Below are 27434 nucleotides of genomic sequence, written 5' to 3' on the forward strand. Positions count from 1 at the left end.
TGACTATAAATCAAATACAGATCGGTTGTACTTTTTTTTGTATATATTTTTAAGTTTTAAATTTTTTACATTTCAAATTTATGTCCGTCCTTTTACCTTCGATCTTAGCAACTACGCCTAAGTTCAAAGCCAAGATGAAATCTGAGTTATTGAATTTTACCTTTTCTAAAGGACATGAAAGATTCTGGACTGAAAAAGAGCTTGTTTCCCTCTGTGTTGCAGTCATTTAGGAAGCATTTGATGCACATATGGCAAAGTTCTGTAATCAGGCCCATATGCTTCCGCACATGTCAAACGTTCTGTTTCGCTGGTTTTTTCAAATAACGTCATAATTATCTCTTCTATTATAGTATCTTGAAATTTTAGCAGGTAGTGTAAGAGTCCTCATTATACTCTTTGGAGACAACTTCAGTTTGTCCAATCCAACTGTTAACTTTTGAGACCTCTTCCCATTTACTGTCAGCCTAAATATTGTAGATTTTAATTTTAGGTCAGTTCCTAATTAAAGTCTTGTTCCAAATAAAACTTATTGTAGATAGTGTAATGTTTAAGGGGGTCATCCCGTGTGTCGGATCCGCGGAATCGATTTTTTTTTTCGGCATCAATTCTATCTAGATATAGTGTAGAATATATGGGCAAAGGGATTTTCTGATATTCGGAGTCGTTCGGAAATTATAGTGTTAAACACGGGATAAGTCACATGCCAGATTTATGCCGATCGCCGTAATAAAGCTCATATTTATCGGTCCGAATGATGTTGGAATGACTTCGCTAAAAAGACAAGAATTGAAGCCAAAGCTGTACATGTGTTTCTTGAAAAAAAGATTAATGACCAGTTAAGGTTTTATGGCTAAAAATCGCAGCAGAATAACACCTTTTTTTGGAGATGGGTGTATAAATTGCTCAGTATTTCAATAACGAACTATGCGATCGGGCTGGGAAAATTACTATGAACGCTCAAGATATTAATAAATCTATGGTGAAAAATTCGTATTTGTGCCTTTATCCAGTTCTTCACAAAAAATTTCTAAAAGAAGCCAAAAAAACGGCCTTCACGCGGGATGACCCATTTAAGGAACAGACCATCATGTTAGCTTACCAAATTTCGTGTTTCTTGTTGAGTGCAATTTTTAGCTTTTATATCTAGTAGAGGCAAAAGCCCCTTTTGAGTAAAAAATAGTTGACTGACGGTTTTATTCAGGGCAGAGGCAACTCATCAGACGCTGCCTCACCTCTCCCCAGGGAGCAGCTTGACCGAAAGTAGTGACAGGTGTTAATCGCTCCATTTATATATAATTGCAAGCACGGCATGCTTTTCGAAGAACTTTGTGATGCTGCTAGATTTATGGAATCGATGGTACTTTAATTAGGTGAATCTACGCATTCAATGCCTGATAACTCACAACGAGGTATTATTACATAAAAAAGAAGACACCACCACTGCAGCAATTATAAAGATATCACGCTGCTGATTACGATATTTACGATATGTTTCTAGGCCGGATAACACAGTGCGGGAAACAAACTTTAAACGGCCACGACAAAAATATTGTATTCCAAAAACTAATAAGACCAACCCTGACTAATATGTAAGGATGGATAAAACCAGCAGGATCACTTTCAAGACTGATTCGGACGCTGAAGTGAGGGTCAGAGTCATTTTCCTTTTCAAGTCAACTAGCCTACTGGCTTATACTAAAGACACGAAATAATGGGGAAAAACGTCCCGATATTACAAACTGCCTTCCTCCAGATCGAGCAGGCGACGCGAGATCTTGGGTTGCATATTAATAAAGGCAAGGCGAAGTACATGGTGGCAAGGTTAGTCCCAAAAAGAACAACATACAATGGCCAATTGAAAACAACAAAGAGAAGAGACTACAACTTTAAAAGCGCCCAAAATTTCTCCTATCCAGAGTCGAAAACCACGACCGTGTCACACGCACTTTTTTAGAAACGGCTATATAGTGAACTCCCACACATGCGGTAAGTAACATCTTTCTACTTTACTATAAGGAGTAGGGCCCTCATACACGCACGAGGAGCGTGTAAAGGCCTCGATTAGTATTTTCGAGTCCACATCAAGTTTTGCCATTTGTTGGAAAGGTGGGGAGTGCGGGGGATCAAAAGTAATGATTTCTTTAGCGGACCCATTCTCAGAAAATACCCAACCGAAAAATCTGAAAAAATCAGGAAACTGCCTCTATACAGGAATCAAAATACTTTCCATATCGATGTCCACTCAACTTAAGTTGATAATACTAATTATTGTACTTCTGGCTAATTGACTACAAGCCCCCATTAAGTTTACCCAGAGTTATAAAAATTTGCGGTAATATAGATTATAGTATGAAGCATGATATCCCCAAGTTATCAAAGGAACAGTATCTCAAAGTTGTCTTTTCCGTGTAAATTTACTGCAACCCAAAATACTAAATATCAATATCACATTAAAGTGAGTAGTAGGTGCTAAATATACATATACATACATTAAAAATATACTTACATAAGAAACAAGCAAGACGTTTCATACCTGAAGCGGCGAGCTTCGGGTTTCCGACTTGTTTTCTTTTAATAAATATCTATTATTTGATTCCCAGCCATACATTAGAAACTTCAAATAGATTTCATTTTTCCATACAAATAAAGAGCACATTTTTAGAGAGTGGTGATTAATATTAATTCAATTGTTTTAAAAAAAAGCAAAGTTTTCAAACTAATGCTAGTGTATACACCTCTCCGAAGTCCCGAGGGTCAGCTCTTTTCAACCGCTTGAATTTTCGATGAGACAAAGTTCTCTTAGCCATTATGCTAGGTTGACATTTTAGTCTTGCTAAGTGTTCATTTCTTCCAGGTGAACGTTGCGGAAATACCATGGAGCACCAGATATACATCTCAGAATTTTAGACTAAGACCGCTGGAGCCGATTAACCTTGGATGGGTTGGCAGAGCCTCTTAGTTGAATCCCATAAGCCCACACAGGCTTAAGCACCCATTTATAGATCAATTATTTACAGTTCAGAAAGAGTGGAGATTTATTGTGAAGCATCATCCATCAAAGGGTAGTATAGGTGTCAGGGCGAAACGGGGATTGGTACCCACGATAGAGCATAAAACCTGGGAAACGTCTGCTAAACCGACACCAACGGCTCTACTACCAAACCCTATCTCCACCTCCACGTGGTCACCGCTGGGAGCTCTTTCTTAACGAAAAGTTGTAGACGGAGAAGGATGAAGGCGAGTCTCCCGCGCCTAAAAACGGGACAAATTGTACAAACTGGTCCTCCCGATTGGGGGTTGGGTAGGGCAGACAACCCTACATGGAAAACAACTTGTTACGAAGCCACAACAGGAGCCTCGGATTGGATGTCTGTGAACTCGAAAAGTACAGGAAGCAACCGCACCATCCTGCTCCTCCTCTTTGGAGGGAAATCTGATTTCCGACAGCATGGGCATATTGGAGCGATGAGTTGAGTACTTTGGTGAACTACTGAACAACCAGAACATCGGCGAGTTGGAGGTCCTGCCAACTGAAGACGACGGACAAATACTGCCACCACCAAGTATAGAAGAAAGAGTCTGTGAAATTTATCGGCTTAAAAAAAGTCGCCAGGAACCGATGGAATTACAGCCGAATTGGTTAAATATGGAGGCAACCAATTACACTAAGTGGTTCATCAACTTATCCTCAAGGTGTGGGAGATATTCTCCACTATCTTACTAGGCCAGATAGCCCCATACGCACAGAATATTATTGGCCTATACCACAAGAGGCTTCACTCCAGGCAAATCAGCAACAGATCAGATTTTCTCTCTGCGGCAAGCGATGGAGAAACTGTTGGAATATGGACACGAGTTGCACCACCTATTCATCGACTTTAAAGTCGCTTATGATAGTATAGCCAGGGTAAAACTGTACACGGCCATGAGAGAATTCGGTATCCCGACGAAATTGATAAGACTGACCCTGACCAATGTGCGAGGCCAGAGAAAAGCAGCAGGATCACTCTCAAGACCATTTGATATCAACAACTGTCTATGACAAGGGGATGCCCTATCATGCGTCCTCTTTAACCTGGCCCTCGAGAAAGTGATCCGTAATACTGAGGTAAATGCAAGAGGTACGATCCTCTTTAAGTTCACCCAACTACTGGCCTATGCTGACCACATCGACATCATGGGAAGAACGGCCCGAGACGTACAAACTGCCTTCATCCAGATCGAGCAGACGGTGGGAGATCTTGGGCTGAACATCAATTAAGGCAAGGCAAAGTATATGGTGGTAAGGTCAGCACCAAAAACCAACCAACCGGCAAAATCAAACCGCACTGGTCAAACAGGGAGAATGAAGATAGGAGACTACAACTTGGACACCGTTGATAATTTGTCCTATCTAGGGTCGAAAATCACAACCGATAACAGCTACGACGATGAAATCCGCACACGGTTGTCGGCAGCCAACAGAGCCAATTTTAGCTTCCAAAAACTGTTCCGCTCGAAACGTCACCATAGGGTCAAAACTCTTACTGTACAAGACAATGATATTGCCAGTCCTCATGTATTCCTCGGAGACTTTGCTTTTAGAGCTTTTAGGGATATCGAATTGGTGGACCTCGGCGCAAAACGGGGATGTCTGGAGTTCTTAAGGCGGGCCTAGACCGGATACCGGTTGTTGCGCCGTTGATGATGATGGTGATCCCCAAAAAGTTTGAATTTAAATTCGAGTTATTGGTCGCCTCCATTTGCAATGTTATTGATCTTCACTTGCGGATAATTTCCTTTTCTCCAAGTGCACACATTGCATGCACTTCGACTTGTTAACTTTTATCTCCAACATCTGAAGCCATTTTTCTACTTCCTTTAGATGCAGTTCCAAGTACAAAGGAGTGAGTTTTAAATCTGCCTGTGAACTTCAAATTGTGGTATCATCAGTGGTGGTTTGATCGCTAACGGGATAATCTGCCATGTAGATAAGGTACAATACAGGACCGAGTTCACTTCCCTCCTGCTCTAATCTTATGTTGTTCATTGAAAATATCCTTATATAATATTTCACCTGGAGCCTGCGTTTCATTTAATATGATATTAATAGATTATGGAAACAGAGAGTAGTTGCTTGAATTTATTAATAAGACCTGCGTGCCAAACCTTGTTGAATGCTTGAGCCACATGTAGTTATATTGCTGGACAATATCTTCTTCCTTCGAGAGTATTGTTTATTTCTGATACAATACGGTGGACTTGCTCTATTGTGTTCTGCTGTTTCCTAAATTCGAATTGGTGATCAGGTATCACGTTGCTGTCTGCTAGGAATGACAATAGCTTCTGAAGTAGTCGTTTTTCGAATACTTTTGATTCTGTGGGAAGATTTGATTTGAATGACATCCAGGTTTTTGGATTGCATTCTTCCAACAATTTGGGAAATATCTGATTCTCAACAATGTATTCAAGATATAGCATAGCAATTTGAGGAGTTTCATTGGTAGCTTTTTCAACATGAAAGAAGTGATTAAATCATACCCTGGAGCCTTTGTGGGGTTGACTTCTTTAATGATACTTTAAATTTCTTTTAACGATGCCTGCAGATGGCTCAGGTTGGTCCTAACTGAGAATTTGGGAAGTTCAGATGGCATGTGGCGGTCGATTGGTTTGAATATATTATTTCTTCCAGGTAAGATGCGAATGCTCTGGTTTTGTCCTCATTGCTTTTAGCCCAAGTCTCTGTAATAGTTCTTAACGGGGACCCCTGAGCTTTGGTCTATTGATCATTTTGACTGCTTTCTGCAGCGAATATTCACTAGATACAATAGTAGACAGTGCGCTCAGATATCGTTTTATATCAGACTATTGGTCTCACTGGTACTCCGGATAGCTGAGTGGTTAGAGCGCAAGGCTGTCGTACGGAAGGTCGCGGTTCAAATCTCGCTGGTGGCGGTGGGATTTGTATCGTGATTTGACGTCGGACACCAGTTGACTCAGCTGTGAATGAGTACCTGAGTCAAATCAGGGTAATAATCTCGGGCGAGCGCAATGCTGACCACATTGCCTCCTACAGGCTATCCTGTAGTGTACCGTTTCGGTCTTGAATGAAGTGCTCTAACACACTTCAAGGCCCCTGATCCAACATGGATTGTTGCGCCAATGATTATTATTATTATTGGTCTCATGGTTTCGTGGCTCCGAAATGATTTCGTTTCTTTTTGGGGGAGTAGCCTACATCTCCATATGACGATATGTAGCTATTTTATCTACGAAAGGTGAAACTTCGCTACACGTTTAACACATAACAATTGCAGTGAAGTTCTCTTTTCACATGTTAATTTGCTCGTCATCGCGGATGAGGAGCTTATCGTTAACGTCTTTAACTGAATGACAAATTTCCTCTTGTCAAGGAGCACGATAGTGAAGCTCACGTTCGCCTCCGAACGCAGCACGTAGGAGAGCTTTCAATTCCTTAAGCCTTAAGGGGTTGTATACAGTTGCAATGGGTGATGTGACGGCATTTTCTCGATTTTCTTTCGACAACTTATTAAATGTTTATTATGGTAAAAAGTAGTTAGAAGCATCGATTGTCAGGTACTTGTAAATATTTTTTATTAAAAAAAAAATTAAAAATGGCGCACCTACAGCTGTTTTTCAAAATTACTTTTTTTGGGAATAGTTTGCGGTGGATACGATATCTCGATGATCGTCGTTAGAGTCGTTAGAGTATCGTATTATTCTGGTGAACGAAGGATTTGTCAAAATATGAACTACTAATAAAATGACCGCGGTTTTATCAAAATGTTTTCTTTTTTAGATGTAATGTTTATTCAAAAAAATACTTTTTAAACGAATTGAAAACTCTCCGTTCAGCTATTATCATAATAAAGAAGTGGTAAAAAATTGGCGTTGAATAAACTAGTAGTTCTGGGTTTGTGTTTTGAATTTTAAAAATTAACTTGTTTATTTACATGGAATTGTCTATTCCAGGACTATACAGTATTCCCTCTTCAAACATCGATTTGATGCTGGCTACAAGCAGTTATTGCATTTTTCACGGCTGCAACAAAAAGCAATATACATATGCGGCAATGAAAACTCAAAAGTCTATGCACAACTACGGTGGAGCAGCGAGATAATAATAATCGTTGGCGCAACAATCCAATAGACTCCTCGCGTTAGAAAATGACTATATGTCTTTTACACCGAAATAGTAGTTTCACCTACCAAATTACCATATTCGTTAAAAAAAATCAATTCGAAACGCTCATTTGTTAATTATAATGGTTTAAAAATTGAATTCTCACAAAAGGCGGAAAGGAAAATGCGGTAACGTTATTGAGCGAGCAATTCGAATCTTATCTACATGAAGGCATGGGATTTAGTGTTTGTTACTTGCTACTTTTCAAGTAACCAATCAGTTTTTAACAGGAAAATGAAAAATTGTTGCGTGAAAATCCTTCAAGTTACTTTACGTTTCGGCAGTAATGGTACGTTAAACGTACGTTTCTGAAAGATTCATAGACCGCAAAAAAATGGATTGCACTGAGCGGGATGCGGACCTTGATTATTCTGCGGTATCTCTTTTCCTGTGACTTGATTTGGATTTGAACAAAAGTGACGCAAAATTCTAACGCAATCGTATATTAGCAATTAACATTGGAGTTAAAGTTTAAAAAATGTTAACTCACATTGAAATGATCCTCACAATTTAAACCTGATTCCGTCGGACGATGGCGATCCACTTCTTTTGAAAATTTCCTTTTGGAACAGCCAAAAAAGTTTTATGGAGTTATTTGTGCAGCAAGGCATGAAACAATATTTCATTGTTCTCCTTGACATTTCACGCAAGAAATTAATATTGACAGTTTTATATTTTTATGAGTAACTGCCAGTTGCGGGGCTACTGAAGTTTCTTGGCTCGAGTTGTGACGTCACACAACATGGACCGGGTTTTTAGTACGTTTGAATTTGCTTGAAATTTAAAAAGTATAGCCTTTTTTCAAAAACGGTCTTTGAGTGAGTTTTGTTATATTGAACCATAGAAGTGATTTCCGTCATTAGTGAAAATAAGACTGGGAGTCTGTATATTGGACCAGGGCCTCGAAGTGTGTTAGAGCACTTCATTCAAGACCGTAACGGTATACTACAGGATTACAGTACCCTATAGGAGGCAATGTGCTCAGCATTGCGCTGATCATCAACGGCGCAACAACCGGTAACCGGTCTAGGCCTGCCTTGATAAGGAACTCCAGACATCCCGGTTTTGCGCCGAGGTCCACCAATTCGATATCCCTAAAGGTTCTAAAAGCTGTCTGGTGTCGTGACCTACGCCATCCCTCCATCTCAGGCAGAGTCTGCCTCGTCCTCTTTTTCTACCATAGATATTGCCGTTATAGACTTTCCGGGCTGGATCATCCTCATCCATACAGGTTAGGTGGTACGCCCACCGCAACCTGTTGAGCCCGATTTTATCCACAACCAGATGGTCGTAGTATCGCTCATCGATTTCGTCGTTATGTAGGCTACGGAGTCGTTCAGCCTCAAATTGTAAGATAGGTTATTACATTTTGCTCAAAATACAATAAAATTTGCACTACACAAGGAGACACTTGGTAGGACAAGAAAAACTAGATAGCGAGATGGTTGTCTCCCCGGGCGCATAGAAAGAAAAGTTCCTTTGATAATGGTGTAAGTTGCTTCTCTTAAATTGATATAGGTTCTACTTTCTACATAAATGATAAAAGGACAGAAACAAAGGCTATTATGAAAAATATAATGATCAACATTGAATTCCAGCTTCTCAGCAGGATAATGACCAAAAGTACATTTCAAAGGCAAATAAGTCAACCTGACCAGCTAATCTCCGCCGTGAACCTGTTGGTTGGCTTAAAGAGCGAGTTGAACAAATAACACCTTGCTAAGGACCAATTATTATATACTCTCTGCCGGATTTAGAGTGAAAAAGAAAAACTAGACTAGTGGCTTCTGAGGATCCAGGCTAATATCCAGAGCAGAATAGTGGAATTTCCACTCAGCGTTCAGCCTACATGCTGACCGACTGACCTGACAAAAACACCTGATGTCATTGTTTTCTACGGCAAGTAAAATCGACTCATATCGGCCAATATCGCTACACTTATCCGCCAAGTTATTTGAAAGGAATTAAGTAGCATAGCAAAATCATTCCACAATGCAGGATGATGAATCTGCTTGAAAATGCGATAGAAAAAAGTAGTCGTGTTTGAGTCATTTTTTCTCTCTCCGCAGAGCAGTATTTCTTTCGTATACCAATGATATATCTTCAAGTAACGCAGTCGAAATAACGGCAGTTATGGATGATATGCTACCCTTACGGACAAAAGTATTGAAGAAGTCACAATAGTTATAAAAAACTACGGACCAAGAAATGGAAATGGAAAGAAATTGACCCAAATCGACTTATACATATCAACTTCGTTAACAAGAAAGTGAATCTAGCCAAAGTCATCGCGAACGGGCAGAGGTGTCACAGGCGAATGAACTTAAATATTTAAGTATGGCACGCTATGCTAAGCTCAGCTAGAAAATACATCCTCAAAAAAGAAGGAAGAGTTAAATGCCAAATACAGATAGATGTACTTGCTTTTGGGGAGAAATTCTAAGCTCAACGTCGGCAACAAGTTATTTATTTACAGGCAGATACTAAAGTTCATATTGACGTGCGCCATTCAGCTCTGGGGCTGTGCCAAGTCGTACAAGCTTTTCAAAACAAAGTGCTGGAATCATAGTAGACATTCCCTTGGACATTCGAAATGGGGCTCTGCATAGGGACTTGTGAATACAAATGGTTAGTTAGAAGGCTTCCAAGAGAATAACGAAGCTCTAAAATTGAAAGATGTCACAAATCTGATGGGACGACTGAAAAGAGTCAAATGCTTTACTATCATAAAATGTAAACTGTGTAATGACTTAAACTTTTAAAGAACAGCCAGTTCCACAACAAACCAAACAAGGTGCTGGGGTTGACCACAGGGTCATTTTTAAGGTTTTGTGTGAAACAAAACCTTATTAGAATCGAGACGGTGTCTGTCTGTCGCACCCGATTTATTCGGAAACGACTAGACCGATTGGTGAGAGTATGTAATCTGGTGATCCCTTTACATGCAGTAAGTAGCGCCATTTTGTGTTAAGTTTAAGGGGGGGCTCCCCATACATGTGAATGGAGGGTGCAAATTTTTTTTCACAGAATGTAGCCGTGCAGGGTATCAAATCAAAGGTCTCGATCAGTACTTTTCGAATCTGGTTCAATATTTGATATTAGATAAAACATGGGGGAGTGAGGGTTCAAAATATGACCCACAAAAAGTGTAACAGGTCTCGTTCTCAGAACCTATCCAACCGAAAAATCTGAAAAAAATCACAGTGGTGCATCTCTACGAAATCTAGGCCTCAAAATATGTCCGGTTCCGATATCTGCACAAATAAAGTTAATAATAGCATATTTCCACATTTTAGAAATTTACCCGGCACCCCCCCCCCCCTTATGTTGATCCCAGAAGTACAAAATTTGGCATGCGTGTAATGAAGAACATAATGTACACTTTGGTCAAGTTTGAAGAAACTCCAACAATTATTAACAAAGTTATAGGGGGTGAAACTTTACAATTTTTTGTGAATTTCGTGCACTCTACAACCTGCATGACGTCATCATCACATATCAATTCGTCAATACCACAACAAAATGAGTTCTTATGAATTGGGTCGCAGAGAATTATTTTGTTTTAGTTTTTTAGTTATTTGTCAGCCAGACATGTGTGTATGTAGGTATATAATATATGCGTGCTAATGAACTTTGCGGGTAGTGCCTAATTCAAATAGATATAAGAAGTAAATCGGAAATATGGGTACGATCAATTTATATACGTGCATATATGTGTACAGTATTCGGTAATAGGCGGTTTGTTTGTTGAGGGTGAGCGTGATATCTATGGCTGTAATATGTACGTATATCTCGTAGTTTGGAAAAATATTAAGGATTATGTTGGATTTGTAGCTATATACGGACAGAAAAATGTGCGTTGAAGTTTCCCACATAAGATGAACACAAAACCTTTATACCCGAAGCGCGAGCTTCCGGTATTCCGACTTGTTTATAAATGGGAAAACGAAAATATGCAGAGAAAGCTGATGGATGGGGAAATGACTCGTAGCTTGGTGAAAGGTGGTTTTACTGGGTACAAATCCTATACCATCAGGGCACATGACCCCTGGGGTTGGTTTTTTGAGGATTTCCACCTTTTAAAAAAATGTATGCTATGTTTACTGAAAGAAGCTCAAGTGTGTTTATTATTTCTGGGATACGCGTATATTTCAGACCAGCCTGCTTCTCCCAGGATCTGTTTTTAAAAAAACATAATATGTACCATAAAACTCAAGCTGAAATGTTTGCTCCATGCGCACATTTTGTTCATATTGAAAAGTAACTACCATGCTGCCGGAAATGGTGAATTAATGACTGCTACTCTGATATTTAAGCTAAAAATTTAGCCTATCCTCTTCACCAACCCTGATAAATCGTAGAAAAATGTTCATTAATTTAGTCATATACGATTTTATTAGTTTTCATCATCATTATCTCAACATTCTTAAAAACAAAAACAAAAATATCTCACATATATATTGAATTCTCGTTTAATATGATAATCAAATAAAGTAAGGTGTGTGTATGTGTTTTAAATAAGTTTGAATTCCCATAATTGTAAATAATTCATCATCATAAACCTCTTCACAACAATATAATTTCCTTTGCGATCTAACAATATCGTAGCATAGCTAGCGCGAAGCTCCACACAAAATACTCAAAATGAAGAAAAGAAGAGGTCAAAGCAAAAACGCAAATATAACCATAAAAGTAAAGAATTAGAACCTAAAATATCGAAAATTTTATCAAAATTACTTAAGTCATTACTATTGAGAAGTTAACTACTAGATCACGACTCTCAAATCCAAAATGTTAGGAGGGTGACTAAATGGATTTTGATTTTTAAAAATAACGCGAAACATCTTGAAAAGAACAACTCGATTTGAAGGTGAACGTTTTAAAAAAAACACGACGCATGGGTCGGTATCTATCTACGGATAGGTACAGCGATCTCGGCTGCCAATGGTTCCACTCTGTTGTTGCTGACAATATACAAAACATCGCACAGTGCATTGCATTTTCTGGGGAGTTCCTCTGTATATAAATCTTAGATTTAGTTTATGTATGTTAGCTTTATAAATTTGTTTTTTGATTTGCGTGCACACGATACGTCTATTATTGTTTAAATATTTCTCTTTTTAATAACAAAGAAAGTTAAAAGCTTCTCTACTCAGCGACGAATACATTTAGGAGTGCGCCTGCTTCACAGAACTTTTCTCGGAGATTGGATCTTTTTCGATGCCAACACGTTCAACGGGGAGCTTTGTAAAAACTTTACAATTTCCATTCTAGTGGTGATTTCAAGTATTTCTTAGGAGTCGGGAGGTTCCACTTCCACCCCGATTTCTTTTGGATAGCAAATTAAAACTATTTACAAACTTCTGTATTCTTTTTTCAGTGATATATTTGAAAATACTCTATTTATATATTTAATGTTGAAGATGCATTAGTGGCGTGTACTTCAAATGTTGATTTCGTTTCGTTCTTCATTCAGTTTCTCTAGTTTCTATATTCGTTACTTAGACATGTTCATGTATGATTATTAATAGCAGTATATAACTAGATAGAGATAGGTACTAAATTTATCGTTTTATTTAGAGTTTATTATATATTGTAATAATATTGTGGTTTAAAAAAAGCAGAAATAACACAAAAAATGAAATGAATGAATGAATCGTAATTAAATCTAATTTAAATGGAATCCTTTTTCTTTAGTAGCGGTTAACAATCGCTCCTTCATGATCTCCTCCGTTGGATAATCGGGCAGTTTTAGATAGTGGACGCAAGTATTGACAGACGGATAGCTACCTTCACCAGCATCAACTTTACGCACGACAGTCAACCGTGGATGCAAATTGGCCAGACCACCAGGTGGTAGGCTACTACAACCAGTTGTGAATTGTAAGAATGCTTTACGTTCGGCACCGGTCATACTCATTAAAACGTTGACGAATCGAATAAATCCGGGGCTGAAATGGAAAAAAAAAATTTTTTTTAAATGAAAATTGTCTAAAGGTGGGTTTGAAATGCATAGATCTATGCGCTCCTTGCGAGATATTAAAGAGATATAAATATTATAGCGATTTCGGGCCATGTGAAGTTTCGATGAAAGAGAAGTTAGTGGCTGATCGCAATGTACGATTAGAGATGACCGTTTTATTGCTCTTACCACAGCACGGAGCCGTGATTCAATGACGTTTGAAATAAGTTGTCAACTCAAAATGATCCACAATGTAAACTCTAAGACAGTTATTCTGCATCAGGACAGTTGTATTGAACATTTGACCAGTGGGGCTGTTCTCTCTCACAATCAGATGACCGGGACTGTGTTTGAAAAAGACGTGGAGAGTGCTTTACTTTATGTGCCATGCGCGAATTACAGCAAATGGGATTGCTCCTATTCGTTCATGTATGATATATCCTCTGCCATTTCCGCTTCCTCGTACCTGTGTAAAGCAAATCGAAATCGGTGAAGAGCAGGTGGACCAATGATCTAAACTCCACAATGAACCGGAGGGTGTTGATGCAGTCTCTACAGGAGGATCTAGACTTGAAACCAGCCTGATCCCTGTCGATCAAACTTTAGAATTGTTCCTTGATGCGTTCCAGGACGATTTTAGCTAATATCTTCGTGAGAGTACGAAGCAGGCAAGTACCCCTCCAGTCGTCGCATTTAAAACGACAATCATTCCCTCCTTTCAATCACTGGCAACGATTTCATTTATGAATGAGAGGAAGTAACAACTCTTCAGAAACTGAAGAAGTTGTACGAAAGAGCTCCGCATGGAGACACTAAGACTGTCTCTTTTCGTTTGAGTACGCTGTTGGCAGTGAAAATCTCGCTTTTATTTAAAAGTGCAATGATGGAGTTCCTTCTCTCACGGTGCATACTTCGTTGAACTTCTGAATGTGTACTTTTCTACGCGTCGGGCTCAGCTCCGCTCGCAACCAATAATAGAGCTCTCAGCTCCTTACGTTCATCTATCTGTTTCCACGTTTCCGCACTCAGCCAGATCTTGTAACCATTTTTTGGGAAGTGGTCGATTTCCCCTGCGCAAGAAACAAAGAGACTTTAATGATGGCACAGTGTTCAACAATATTTTCGGGCGGGTTACTTAAGCTTTTATCACCCGTATTGCATTGGGGGCTCGACGTTTTGTTCCCTTTTGAGCAACCATCAATTGATGGTTCATCTCAAGGTCGATGCCAACACAACTTTTGTTACCCTCATTCAGAAGATAATTCCTCAATTGATTGCTGATCTTGACTGATTAGATATTCGTTGTTGGTCAGTCGGAATCCAACTGACATTGTGTCACGGGCACCAAGCCCATGTGGTTTACACTTTTCCAATCTATCAAAGTGGTGTTTCGAGTGGTGGTCACTTCATTTGGCACATTAGCGTTTCAGCTCATTTCAAGAGTGCACTTTTTAATGACTCATCTTATGTGTGCTCTCACTCAACTCTTCCACAAAGTTAATCTTATTCAAAAAGGAAAATAATAGCTTTCCATTTGATAACAAACCTGGCTGGCGTACTGCTTATATATCACGGCACCTCTTTCCACGTAAATTCAGGTAGCGCGATTTGGCTTTTTGCCGTCGCATCACCCAAACGAAGAAAGAATTGGTCTTTAATCAAACAAGAAAAGATCTTCAACAGAGCCGGCAAGCACCAATAAAGAAAATGCGTCTTACTATCCAGAAAAACTCAAGACAATTAAGTAAGAAATACTAGTGAAACTATATTTAACGCAGATGAAACTGTTTTTTTTTGGAAGAAAATGCCTAAAAGCTTTCGTCGCACGCGAAGGGGAAACTTTTCCAGGTGTTCTAGCCAGTAATGATCAATTGACAGTGATAGCTGGTGCTGCTGCAGTTGGCAGCTGATGACTATAAATTAAAAACTCCCCTAGTTTGTCTCTCAGAAAAAAGTTTAACCAGAAAATAAAATGACAAATCTAACGAAAGGCTTCAGTTCAATTGAAAACAAGTCGGGACGCCGGAAGCTAGACGCTTCAGATATGAAAGGTTTTGTGTATTTCTTTTATAAAGAGATTTGAGTGTGCATTTGTCCCATTAGTATGTAGCACGTAATATATGCATATATTATGTGAAAACATCCTCTTTCAAGTGATATTGACATTCATTGTCTTGCATTTCCACAGAAGCGATAGTTTGACCCAGTATAACTTTGTTAGTCATAGTGCGATTTTCGCCAGGATCATGGTCTATGCTGTAGCATTGCTGCAAAATTTGATGATTCTAGGGTGAACTTAAGAGGGGTTTTCCTGTCAATTACTAAAAATTATAGTAATGTACTATTATTAACTTTATTTGAACAGGTATCGACACGGAGGGTATTTCGGACCCTAGGCACCATATAGTGGCAGCTTCCTGATTTTTTTCAGACTTTCAGTTGGGAAGTTTCTGAGAATGGGTTCGTTAAAGAAATGATCACTTTCAACTCCCCGCACTCCCCACCTTTCCAACAAATGTCAAAAGTAAGACCGGCTTCGAAAAGTACTTTGTAATTTGATACCTCACATGACTATATTTGATGAGAAAAAAATGTACACCCCCCTTTGCATGTATGGGGACCCCCCTTTAAATTCAACGTAAAAGGATGTAACTCACTATATGCGTGGGCGTTCACAGTTCCCACCTTTTTACCGAATTTGGTGTCAATCGCTACAACCGTTTTCGAGAAAAATGCGTGTGATGGACAGTCAGATAGACAGTAAACCGATTTTAATAAGGTTTTGTGTTTACACAAAACCTTAAAAAGGGTTATAAATATTACAAAAAGTAGATTCCAACGGAGGGTATATGCATACTATAAAATGAGGAATAAAAAATTTATCAGCATGTTACCAAAAAATTTCACATGAGAAGAAAATAAATTCGGATTTTACAAACAATAGTTAACGTGCCCAACGCTGCACATTTCACAAAAGAATTGTTCCATACATTCACTATGAGAGTATTCATACGATCCAGCAGCAAGCGCTCTGGATCCAGCACCAGCATTGATGCAAGAACGAAATAATTACACAAAGTCACACTGGGATACGTGGCACGCCACACATACTCAATGATTTTCTTCCATCGCAAAAATTCAAGGCGGGAGGCGAGTTCTCTTGGCTTCTACTATGTAGTGACTGACACACTCCGTGCTGATTCCGAAACGCCTGCCGCTTGATCGTATGAATACTCCCATAGTATTTCCCATTTCTGTTTGAAAGTTGCAGTGCTAGTTTGTACGAATATTTTCGCCTGTGCTATGCAGTGCTGGACACGCTATTTGCTTGATCATATGAATAGAGTTTAAGTGTGCAGAAAATCTTCGCAGAGAAAACCAATTTAGAACACTATAATTTTTATTTTTCACCAAACTTTCGAGATGAAACGGTTTACAAGGAAAGTATATGTGACAGACAATGAACCGATCAAAATTGAAAAGCGATGTAATGTGTTGTTTCCAAGAAGTTTTTCGGTCTCAATAAGTTGAAATTAAAATCTAGGTTCCCTTTCGTCGTTAATGCGATAGGAGGCGACTACAAAAGACAATAGACGGAACTTCGCGGTAATGGAGACGAAAATGTGACGCTGGATCAGTAGCGTAACACGTCATGATCACATCCGAAGTGGAGGTATACGTGATCTATATAAGGTTGTGTCGATTGTCGACAAACTGCGAGATCTTCTTCGATGATGAGCATCAATGTTGATGGAAAACGAGCAGATCGGCCGAATCAACGATGTTTTGATATGGATCAGGCCTTTCATCGAAAAAATGGTACAATTGATCAAAACGAGGCGAACCCGCTTCAGAATGGGACAAAGGCCGAAGAAAAAAAAGAAATGGCGACGAGACTAATGAAAATGAGACTAATTTCCGTCGGATCGAATCGTCATTGATACTTTTTAAATCAAATGATGCATAGCTTATCACCACGAACCACTCGCAATAGGAGAAATTCAGAAAACCACAGTAATAGCACTGCTTACGAAATGTTAATCAAACGTTTCCACGACTATTTGAATCAGTTCTGTGAGAAATCAGCTTCCCCGTACTTAGATGATATTTTCATTGAGTCCTCACCTATAGAACAGAATTCGAGATCAGTTAAAAATGCTTACAATAGACTGCAAGACTTCGGTTTAGGGATAAATCCAGTAAAGTGCGAGTTCGATGCACGAATTTACTCAGGAGTACGTTTCCAACTTGAATGAAAAAATAATTGTAATTCGAGTAGATGACATATGCCTTTCTTTTAAAATCCGCAAAAAACAGGCTCTACTGCTTGAGATTATTGAAACCGTCAGAAATAAAGATTGACGCATTGCATCAGTCTCTAAGGTGTGTTCTTTTTTCGAATCCACTCTTGCAAATAGAGCCAGTGTGGATTGCTAGATATCTTCTCTAAAAGTCATCCCATTTGCAACACCTTTTATTTTGAAATCTAACCGATATTAGAATTATTCGAATCAAATCTGCTTTTAATCATACTGTGGGAAGACTCCACCCAATCCAATAAGCTCCAACCTTGTTCCATAACGAACGTTTCAACGAATAGGAAAATGATAAAATCTTAACTCAAGCTCACCTGTCTTTCGAATATCCTAATTTCGGTTCCGTATAGTTTATTAAATCCTCGCGCGTCCATTCCGGATGTTGTTCACCACAGATCATCATACGAGCTTCATCTGGACTGAATGCTGCTAGCTTTGTCAGCGGGAATACCTGACAGAAGCCACGATGAAACGCCTCTAATTGTTTTGCAATGCCGTCTTGTAGGCAGAAATTAACTTGTTGTTCACAATATTCTTCCAAATTGTGAATTGTAACATCAACTGCTGCTCCGTTTGGAATTAATTCTGCATACGAATAACCATACACTTTGGAACTCGGTAGATATGTGAAATTCAAAGCGAGATCGTCGAGACTAACTTCCCCAGATTTCGTATGAACTTTTAAGTTATTGATCATTTCTAGCTTCTGATCATTGAAAATGGAATCATTTTGTTCGATCGCTTGCTTCTGGGCAACAACCTCTTGAAGTTCTTTTATGAATTCAGCGCGAATAGGATCAATTTCTGCGAGATTATCTTGCGATAAAACGCCATCATACCAGCATGTCTCCGGGAATTCAGTGCCAAGTAATTTCGAGCATGAGTCGGCCCATTCAGAATCCTCTGATATCAAGCTAGACGCCATCAAATCATCTGAAGTTTTCAATGTCTGAATTCGATTGATTTTCGACAGGACCTTGTTGTGGCAAAGTAGCTGAAGGAAAGAATTTGACAGTGGTAAGTCTACCAAGCGACCATCCTGGAGCACCTTTGCGATGAAAACGCCCAGGAACCAAAAGTATTTCGAAACTTTCTCGCAAATCTCTGATTCCTGAGGCAGAGGAGCGGGGAATAGGCCGGATGGACGTCGAACATAGTAACCTGGGGGCTTTCCTCCTTCACCCAAATCGATTTCTTCGTTGTTCATGTGACGGTCGTCTTCATAAAGCCACATTCCCAAGTCGGCGCGTTGAAGTTCAGCTGCGACTAAGGCATAAAATTCTAAAGTCGGGCCCAATCCAGTGCCCTCTTCTCCTATGAATTCTACTTCCAGCACGGATTTACGGCTGCAATGAATTTTCATAACTTGCATGGCCCAATCCAGCAGCTGTTCATTACGAGGAACCTTCACACGTTCATGCTTAAGTCTTCCAACACGGAATTCGTGTTGTTCATCACGACGTGGGCTCAATCCGGGCATTCGCTGTCGTTCTAATGTCACATCACGTTGAGATTGCAGCCAAACAATGGAGCGTGATGCACCGAAGGCAGTGCAGTTGAAGTAAAGCTGACGCGTTTCAAATGGAAATAGGAATGGGCAAGTTTGATTCAAATCTTCACACCAATTTGGCAAGCTGTTACTAGAAAGGACCAAGGGATCCTGAATTTGTTGCAATAACTTATTAGTTATCTTTTTACTCATAAATATATCTGAAAGTAAATACTGCGAGGAATCTATATCTAAATCCTCTGAACGCTTTTGCTTCTGATTCAGAGTGCTTAATTGACTAAGTAACTGCAAGACATCGTCGACGCTACAGTTCATATTCTCTTTAGTCAAACTTCCTCCTGTTTTCATTGGGGAATTCGGCGACAACGTTGAAGCTCCACTCTTTGACGATGCAACTGGTGTAGTTGGGCCATCTTCGCCACTTCCAATTTCATTGGATTCCTTATAAATGATTGTGTATGTGGGCTCCCATATCTTGCGGAATTTATCCTGTTTCGTTAGATTTGTTTGTTGAATGAGTTCCTGTACAGAACGGAATATCGTCCAATCCGAATTCTTCAAATCGATTTCGATATCAGCTATTCCACCAATACTAGGTCCTTTCAATGTAAGTGACAGTGTAGGTTGTGAGATCGGTGCTGAATCACATATTTTTCCTGAATCTGTATTTGATCCTGGCGGTGGAATTTCCAAATCAGATGTTTGGTTAACATTTGTACGGCCTGGACGTGGATCAAATGCCGGAATTAATGCAGAAAATTGCCGTTTCAAGACAAACTCATCGTCCCAAGACTTTCGCTTTCCGACGGTGGCGAGACGATTTTCAAATGTTTCATCATCCATGAATGTTAGTAGATTTCGTGAGACCATGACTTGTAACAGTGTATTCTGGAATGAAAAAGAATCGAATGTCAGAGAGATTAAAAAATGTTCCGCTATATTTTAGGTAACGACGAGAAAAAAACAGCACAGAGATTTCAGAAAGATGAGGAAATGATTTTTATTGGCTCTCTTTCCGCCATCAATTTGACATTATCGCCTATGTATTCCAGAAACTAGCTGAGTTCTGTAAAGCTGTATTGAACTTACCCCAACTTCTTCATATTCATCTTCGTTTTCTTCATCGTCGTTATCCTCGTCCATGTCCTCATCATCATCCAGGTCTCCAAGTAAGGCGGGTGCTCGGCAACTTTCTAAGAAGTCCTCGAGGGACACCTGTTCACTATCACTTGATGTGGATGTCAGACTCATTGTCAATGCTGGGTTAATTGAGGATTGGTTTGCAGCGGATGCACCGGTAGCTTGACCGGGTGTACTGGAGTTGTTTCCTGCAAGCAGGGTGAAATATTTCAAGCTTTAGTATGAACCAATTGCCTTCTGCTACGTGAACAACAAATATTATGTCGACTACCAACCTGCATTGTTTGATGATAAGCTTGGATAGCTTTGCGCTGCACTCAGCAGCCCTGAATGAAAATTGCTTGACAGAGCCAGTTTTACAAGACTCGTAACTGAGTTTGGTCCGCGAGGGAAGAATCCGGTGGATGAGCTCTGATTATTACGATCATTCGCATTTCCGTTATTGATCACTTGATTATTCTGCAAGTTGCTTCCTTGCGATGGACGACGACGTGCCAAGGCTGCAAATGTTTCTAATAATCCTGTCGGAGTGGCGGTCTCTGCCTGGTTCGTATGATCTCCGCTCGTTGTGGTTGTCAGATTTGGAACACTAACGCTCATTGCATTCGAAACCGATACCGCAGCTGTCGAAGAGACATTCTGTTGATTGCCCGACGATTGTTGATTACCGCAGCTCGCATCCATTTGTTGTTGTTGCGAAGTTGTATTTTTATTGTTTTCTTTTGTAGAGCATTCATCGCTGGCAGCGATTTGAAGATGTTTCTCAACAAAATGTTTCTTGTAGTGGAAACCAGTTTCTTCAGTAGATTTGCTGCGTGAATTGGCGACGCTTCCACTTTGGGTGAGAGGTTCGCGAGATTTTGGGAGAGCAATTTTTACGGTCGGTGCTGGTGGTAGATTTCCAGAGGGCATTGAAAGTATGTCGGAGGAGAGTATGTTGTTTGTGTTGTTACGAATCATATCAACACCTTCACGCATTTTATCGAAAACTTCCATAGCCTCCGAGGAAAATTGCGAAACCCGAGATCCCGAACTGGCTCGCAAGTTGACTAATAAGCTTTTGCTGATGCTGTTGACTGAATTGCTAGCATTCATTTTGTTATTTGCTTCTATGTTCGATGTCTTATTGTCATCGGGGTAGCTTTGCTGCCGCATCAGTTGGTTGCTGCTGCCACTGGCTGTATTGCTTTTGACGCCGTCATTAAGAGCCAAGTTCTCAGTTATGGTAGCCAGATCTGAAACGGTGGCGTTAATTCCCTGCATTGAATTGTTTATAGCTGACAGATCCGTATGATTTTCGCGTTCTCTCAAGGTAGTAGTCACTCCAACGGGGCCTTCCTTGGATTCCAAATTACTTCCTACGATATCTGACTTTGCAGAAGACAGAACACTCTCGGCAATAGCTTCAACTGTTTGTTTCCAGGCTAAATTGTCTGCAGAGGCAGCCTGTTCAGATGTAGCGACCGAGTTTCTGTTAAGTTCTGTAGCTTCTGGCAAAGATGGGGTCGAGCTCGACTTACGACTAGTTAACACGCTAGATTTCTCCAATTTCTTTGTGCTTGACAACGGGGCAATTGAATTGCCTCCTTCTAATACAGATAAATTATCACAATTTGCTAATTTCAGATCGTATTTTCCTTCAGCTCCCATGCGGTAGGAGTTTCGAACTCCATGATCCCATTTCACGTCAATCCAGCCATTGTGGATTTCACCTGTTACCGTTCCTTCGCCGCCGTTGCTATCTTGATCTTCCCAGCGCCAATCGACGCCTCGGACAACTCGAGCTCCGGTGGTTATATGTTTAAGTTGCGCGCGGATTTGGCGGCGCTCACGACGAATTCTGGCTTCTGCCTCCTTAGCGCCTTTACCCATTTCTTCGCAAACTGAAACGACCCGGCCATAAATTTCGAAACCACTCAAGCTTAGATAATGAGTTTGCCCTGATGCATTCCGACCATTTTGCTGAATTCTAATATGACGGAAACCTTGATTTTCATCGGGCGAGCAAACAATGGGCCATGTGTTCGTACTGCCCGGCTCAGCAAGGCTTTTATCATCTGTATGAGTAACGAGGGTTTGCCACGTTACACCGTCCTTGGATGCCTGTAACATCCAATTCCGAAGGGCACTACGTCCGTATCCGCGAGCGTGACGCAGAGTATAAGCATTAGGAACTATGTAAACACCTAAGTCGACTGCAAACCATGCCTTCTTATTGTCTTTTGTATGGCAATTAACACTAATCGTATCACGTGAAAGGATATCTTCCAATTTCCCATAGGGGAGCTGCTTACCCTCAGAACTAGTCACTTGAACTAGATTATATTGGGCCGGGTTAACCCATTCAGTGGTTTTCCCGTTCGTTCCAATGAAGTATATTAGGCCATTCTCATCGAAATCATGTTGATGTTTGAAAACAATACCAGATTTGGATTCTTTCAATTTTTTCAAATAGAGAAATGTTGATCGATCCATATCGTACCATTGTTTAGCGACCATTTTCAGTAAATATTTAGAAAGTTGTCCTACCGTCGCGAGGGGTTCCATTTTCAATGTTCGGCCGGTTCTATCAAATAGAGTACTTTCACAAGGGGCACGTTCCAATCTAAAGCGAAGCCGCTTGGTTAGAATTTGTAGACCATATCCGGTACCAGGCGCATCATACATAAACACTGGAAGTTTTTCAATACTTTCTAATACTGCGACTAGTTTCAAAACAAGAATTCCAGCCGTATTTTTAGAGTCACAAATATTGATGCTATCTTCTCCCAAGCAACTGTTCATGATAGTTTGCTTGAAGATTGAGATCCTTTGCTTTTGTAGTTTATTAACTTTGTTTCTTGGTAATCCACTGTCCCAGTAATTTTTAGAAAGTACAGCGACCAGCGCCTGAACAAGTCCGGAACTATGCATTTCGTAGGCACTGACGACGCCATCGGCGTGTAGTAGATTCGCTAGTTCGTTGAGAGCATTGCGCAATTTTTCTTGCCATTTATTTGACGGCACATTTCCAAATGCTCCGGCAGATTGTTCTTCTAAAGCTTCTTCGATTTGTTTAACAATAGCTGAAAGTTTTGCAACGGCTCCTCTTGGCACTGCCTGAGCCGCTTTGAAATATCGATTGTACAAGTCTCTGGCCATGTTCTTAACTTGATTTTTCTGAACTTCTGTTTTAGTCTTGATTTTCTTTTTCTTACTAGCCGACCAGCCGGATGCAAAGTCCGGTCCCAGAGTGGTTTCGGCGGTGAACGTATGTTTGGTGCCTCGGTTGCTTTCGAAAATGAAGCCTGGCAAATCATCTTGGAGAATAGTAACTTGATGACCTTCCGTGTTGTGTATGTGAAGTTGATTATCTTTCTGGCATTGCAGAACCCAATTTCCAACGACCAAGCGTTGAAGACTGACTGCACTTAAAATTGGTTGTGAAGCTACGCCTTGCCGAACTGCTGCGCGGGCTCGTTGCAATTTTTCAAGGAATTCTCCACGATTTTCTGTAATGATAGCATGAGTTTAAGTTTTAGAAATGATTTTTCTTCTGAAGTTGTCCAAAAGTGCATGAGAATTTTGTACAAGTACTAGGTAACATAAATAAGTTTCCGATAGTGGATATTTGGTTTCAATAGGAGGATTTGAATGTATTTTCAGCTCCTCTCATTTAGATACCACAACTTCAACAATTGGCCTCTACCTAAAAAAACAGGTACAGGTTATTAATGGTAGGGAGCCAGGCTCATGATGCGTATTATGATTAACACACAAGCCCAGCCATTGTTCATTGTATGAAGTATTAAGATCAAATTAACGAAATTACTATATTCTGATAGGCATAAAGCTTTTTAAGAGATATTTACGAGGTTTCGGATGTTTCGCCTTTATGAGTCATAAAGAAAAAAAGAGCATAGAATGGCATATCACACCGATTACCTTCCACATAGATGGAAACATTAGAAAAAATGAAATTCCAACGAAAGGACAGACGAGTTGGGGAAGAAGATTATTGACGACTATGATTCTGAAGGCAGCGATGAGTCCATTCAAAGTTCAAGAGGTTATGAGCCTAGAGTTTATGTACTGTCAGAAAAAGTGGAATCGAGGCCCAAAATTACACCAACAACAGATTTTTACTGAGGTGCGATCAGACCCAACTGGATTTGACTTTCAAATATTAATGCATCGTGCGTCGTTAGCACACCTAATATTCAGGACCGAGAGGCGTCTGAGGGAGAAAAACGCGGGAGAAGGCGATGAGGAGTGTATAAAGTTGCGTAGATGCCAAGGAGCAGAAGCCCAAGACTGATTGCTTACATCTGGACTTCATTGAAAATATTTAAAGACGAAAGTAATTGTAAATCAGCCTTCAAAACTCAATCGCGCCAAAGAATTCGAGAACTAAAACGGACATTGTTTATTTGTTGCGCACTATCCAGGAATTTTGATCCGGGAAGAAGAGATTTGGTCAAAGAGAGATGCAACGGGTTCAACAACATTTGCATAAGGGGAGAAGGACCTGGGCTAGGAAACCATTGTGGTTGAAAAAGTTAGAACAGTGGAACGACAATCTTTTTTTATGAATTCCATTATTAGAGGAAATTAGTGCATAAGCGAACCTAATATCAGAGAAAAAAAAGTATTTCTATTTGAACGCTCATCCGACACTTTCGCACAATCAGCAATACGTTCACAAAGATTTGAGCCGAAAAATGTCAGATTTCATGATGGCAAGGGACATCTGCTTACTTTTACCGGCGACTATGCCCACTTTAGTCTCCCACTTTTTGAAAGGAAATGAAACATTCCAGTACCTCAAAATTTTTGAAGCTCTGATAACAGCGCACTTCAACTCTGCATAAAATTGATGTAAGATTTCCAACGAATGCAGGAGCCTTATATGAGGAGAAAGGAATCCAGGTGAAATCCATTGTACCATACATGGCTCAGCAAAATGCCGGAGCGATACGAATAAATTACATATACTGCTTTAAACGAAGATGAGCAAAACAAAACACCAAGGTGAAAGCAGAGGAACTGAGGTTCCATGTCAAGCGTGAAGATGGAAAAACCACAGTTGCCTCGGAAATTTGATGGTTTCATCTACGAATTGAATGCAGAGTCATTGATCGATTATATTCCACTAATGTATGAGAAGTACAGTGATAAAGTAAGGGAAAAGGCCAGGATTGAAAGCGGATAAGGGATAGGCGGATTCATCAAATACAAGAGGTGCCTGTTTGAGGTTAAACGGACATACCAATCTCAAAACCGTACTGGCAGAGATCGTCGAGTATCAACTCATAACCAATTGATCGTTAATAATACTTTCTCACATGGAAAGTCTGAAGAAGAAGATAGTTTTTTGATGGGACCTCTTAGGTTTCGTAGGGAATGCGAAATGGTTCTTCATGCTGTATGATTTGAAGCAAACGCTCAAGGCCTGAAATAAGACATTCAACTACTTTTTCAAGGGATTGGTCACCCAACTTGCAATAGTCAAAGTAAAAACGAAAAACAAACAAGTTATGGGTATTAAATTATAGTGGTATTCACAAATGTGCGCAAGACCACCCTATCGTTGTGTCGTGTTTGCTTTGGCGGGCTCTATGACTATGTACAGAGGAATATATATCTGAAAATCGTTCTAGTTCAATAGGATCAAACTTGCGATGAGTAGCAACCTGAAGAAGAAAAGTTCAAACTCTTTGTGATATGTAGAACTTGCATCGACAAGGCGCTTTTGTGGAAAAACAATTATCAATGGTTAATATGAATGTAACAAGGTGGAATGCCATTCTTCTAAGAAGTTCTGTTGTTTTTAAATTGTCCTGACAGATGGAACTACGAGGAACGTCTCCTGACGAGCAATGTTCGCATGAAAAGATACTACTTTCAAGGTTTCCCAAAATTTGTGTATAAATAACATTTTACAATGCAGTATGAATTTCTTTTAATGTTGTATATATATATTTTCCGGAAAAAGACCAGGACCTTGAAAGAAGTTGGACAATTTTTCCGATTTAACAAAGACACATTTGATTTTCAGTGGAAATGTTCATCATAAGTCGAAGTCTGAGAGCGTTTCAATCTAATATTATATAATTTGCAATTGCTTTGAGAAACTAGAAACTTAAGTTCAACAGCGGGAGTTCCTTTTTTCGACACCGAAGAATATTATTTGTAGATTTAGTTCTAAGACTAAATTTCAGCCCATCTGCTAGTTGCTAGAACACCATGGAATCTTATTTATGTGGTCGATTCTACTCGGTTCATGAAGCCTACATAATGATACCATGCTTAGCTATAATTTACAATTCGATGCTGGTAACGTATTACAAGAAACTATAATATAACGTAACCATTCATATAATTTACATGAATTGAATAAAAGGCACTCATAAAATATTCGCTAAACTTACTGAATAATATATATTGGCAAATATAATACACAGAAAAATATTTTATAATTTCAATTTCCAAAATTATATCTGTGACTACAATGTTAATCGTATCGAATTGATGTGATTTCATTTTCTATGTACAAACAGAAAAAGAAACATTTAAAAATTGATGTAATATTAAACTCTCTCACCTTCACTAGATACAGAATCCATGCCACGCCCCTTTCCTACAAACAGAAAATTTAAATAAAAAAACACACGAAGATGTGTTTATGATAGAGGATTAATTAATAATGACTGTTGTTTTATTTTCTTTTGATTTTCATCAAAAGAAAATAGCACAAGGAAAATTTTTATCTCTTGGAAATCAGGAGAAAAAAAAACCAAAAATTATATAGAATTTAAAAATATTCCGTTGAGATTTCCGTCTTTTAAGATTAGACATACCGAATAAGATTTATTGTTATATGTTACATTCGTTAGATGTGGAAAGCACAAATGGGGCGAATGTTAGAAAGTTATGGCTATGGTTTGGTGGATTACAATTTTAATTTGGTGAATAGCAGACAACTGTTTAATGACTTTGTGTTAGGCATGACCATGAAGTTGTTAATTACCATTTTCGCAATTGCTCTGAGAATGCCATTTTCAGATCACAAGGCGCAGTATGAAAGTTTTACATCCAACAATGCTGTTAAAAAGCCCACAACCAACATCATTGAATTAAGAATTGATGTGGAGTCCTAAGCCCAACCTTTTAAGTGGTTCCGCCGGAAGCAGATGTCATGCCACTATCCCGGATATTAATTCTGCAGATGTTACTGAAGAGGAGGTTCGATGAACTATGAACAGCATGAAGATCTAGGGGGGCTCTGATCTGATGATGCAAAATTTCTGATAAGTGCATGGCATCTATTGGCCCATAGAATGA

At 39.5% G+C, this 27434-nt stretch overlaps 1 protein-coding gene across 4 annotated transcripts in view; it reads right to left on the reverse strand.

Moving 5' to 3' along the window:
* Nucleotides 1-11555: 11555 nt before the first annotated feature.
* The window catches only part of LOC119652983 (E3 ubiquitin-protein ligase Ufd4), a 96421-nt gene continuing 80542 nt past the window's right edge, over nucleotides 11556-27434 (reverse strand). For 3 of the 4 annotated variants that reach the window (XM_038057415.1, XM_038057407.1, XM_038057421.1), the window contains 5 exons: nucleotides 26695-26730; nucleotides 20387-23602; nucleotides 20061-20299; nucleotides 17776-19859; nucleotides 11556-13134 (listed from right to left, as the gene is read on the reverse strand). In XM_038057415.1, the coding sequence (XP_037913343.1) occupies nucleotides 12852-13134; nucleotides 17776-19859; nucleotides 20061-20299; nucleotides 20387-23602; nucleotides 26695-26730 (5858 nt within the window). In that variant the 3' untranslated portion in view covers nucleotides 11556-12851. The remainder of the gene's footprint in view (nucleotides 13135-17775; nucleotides 19860-20060; nucleotides 20300-20386; nucleotides 23603-26694; nucleotides 26731-27434) is intronic. The other variant, XM_038057428.1, reaches the window with a different exon arrangement.

The sequence above is a fragment of the Hermetia illucens genome, chromosome 1 (assembly GCF_905115235.1).
Source record: "Hermetia illucens chromosome 1, iHerIll2.2.curated.20191125, whole genome shotgun sequence".
Taxonomy (NCBI): Eukaryota; Metazoa; Arthropoda; class Insecta; order Diptera; family Stratiomyidae; genus Hermetia; species Hermetia illucens.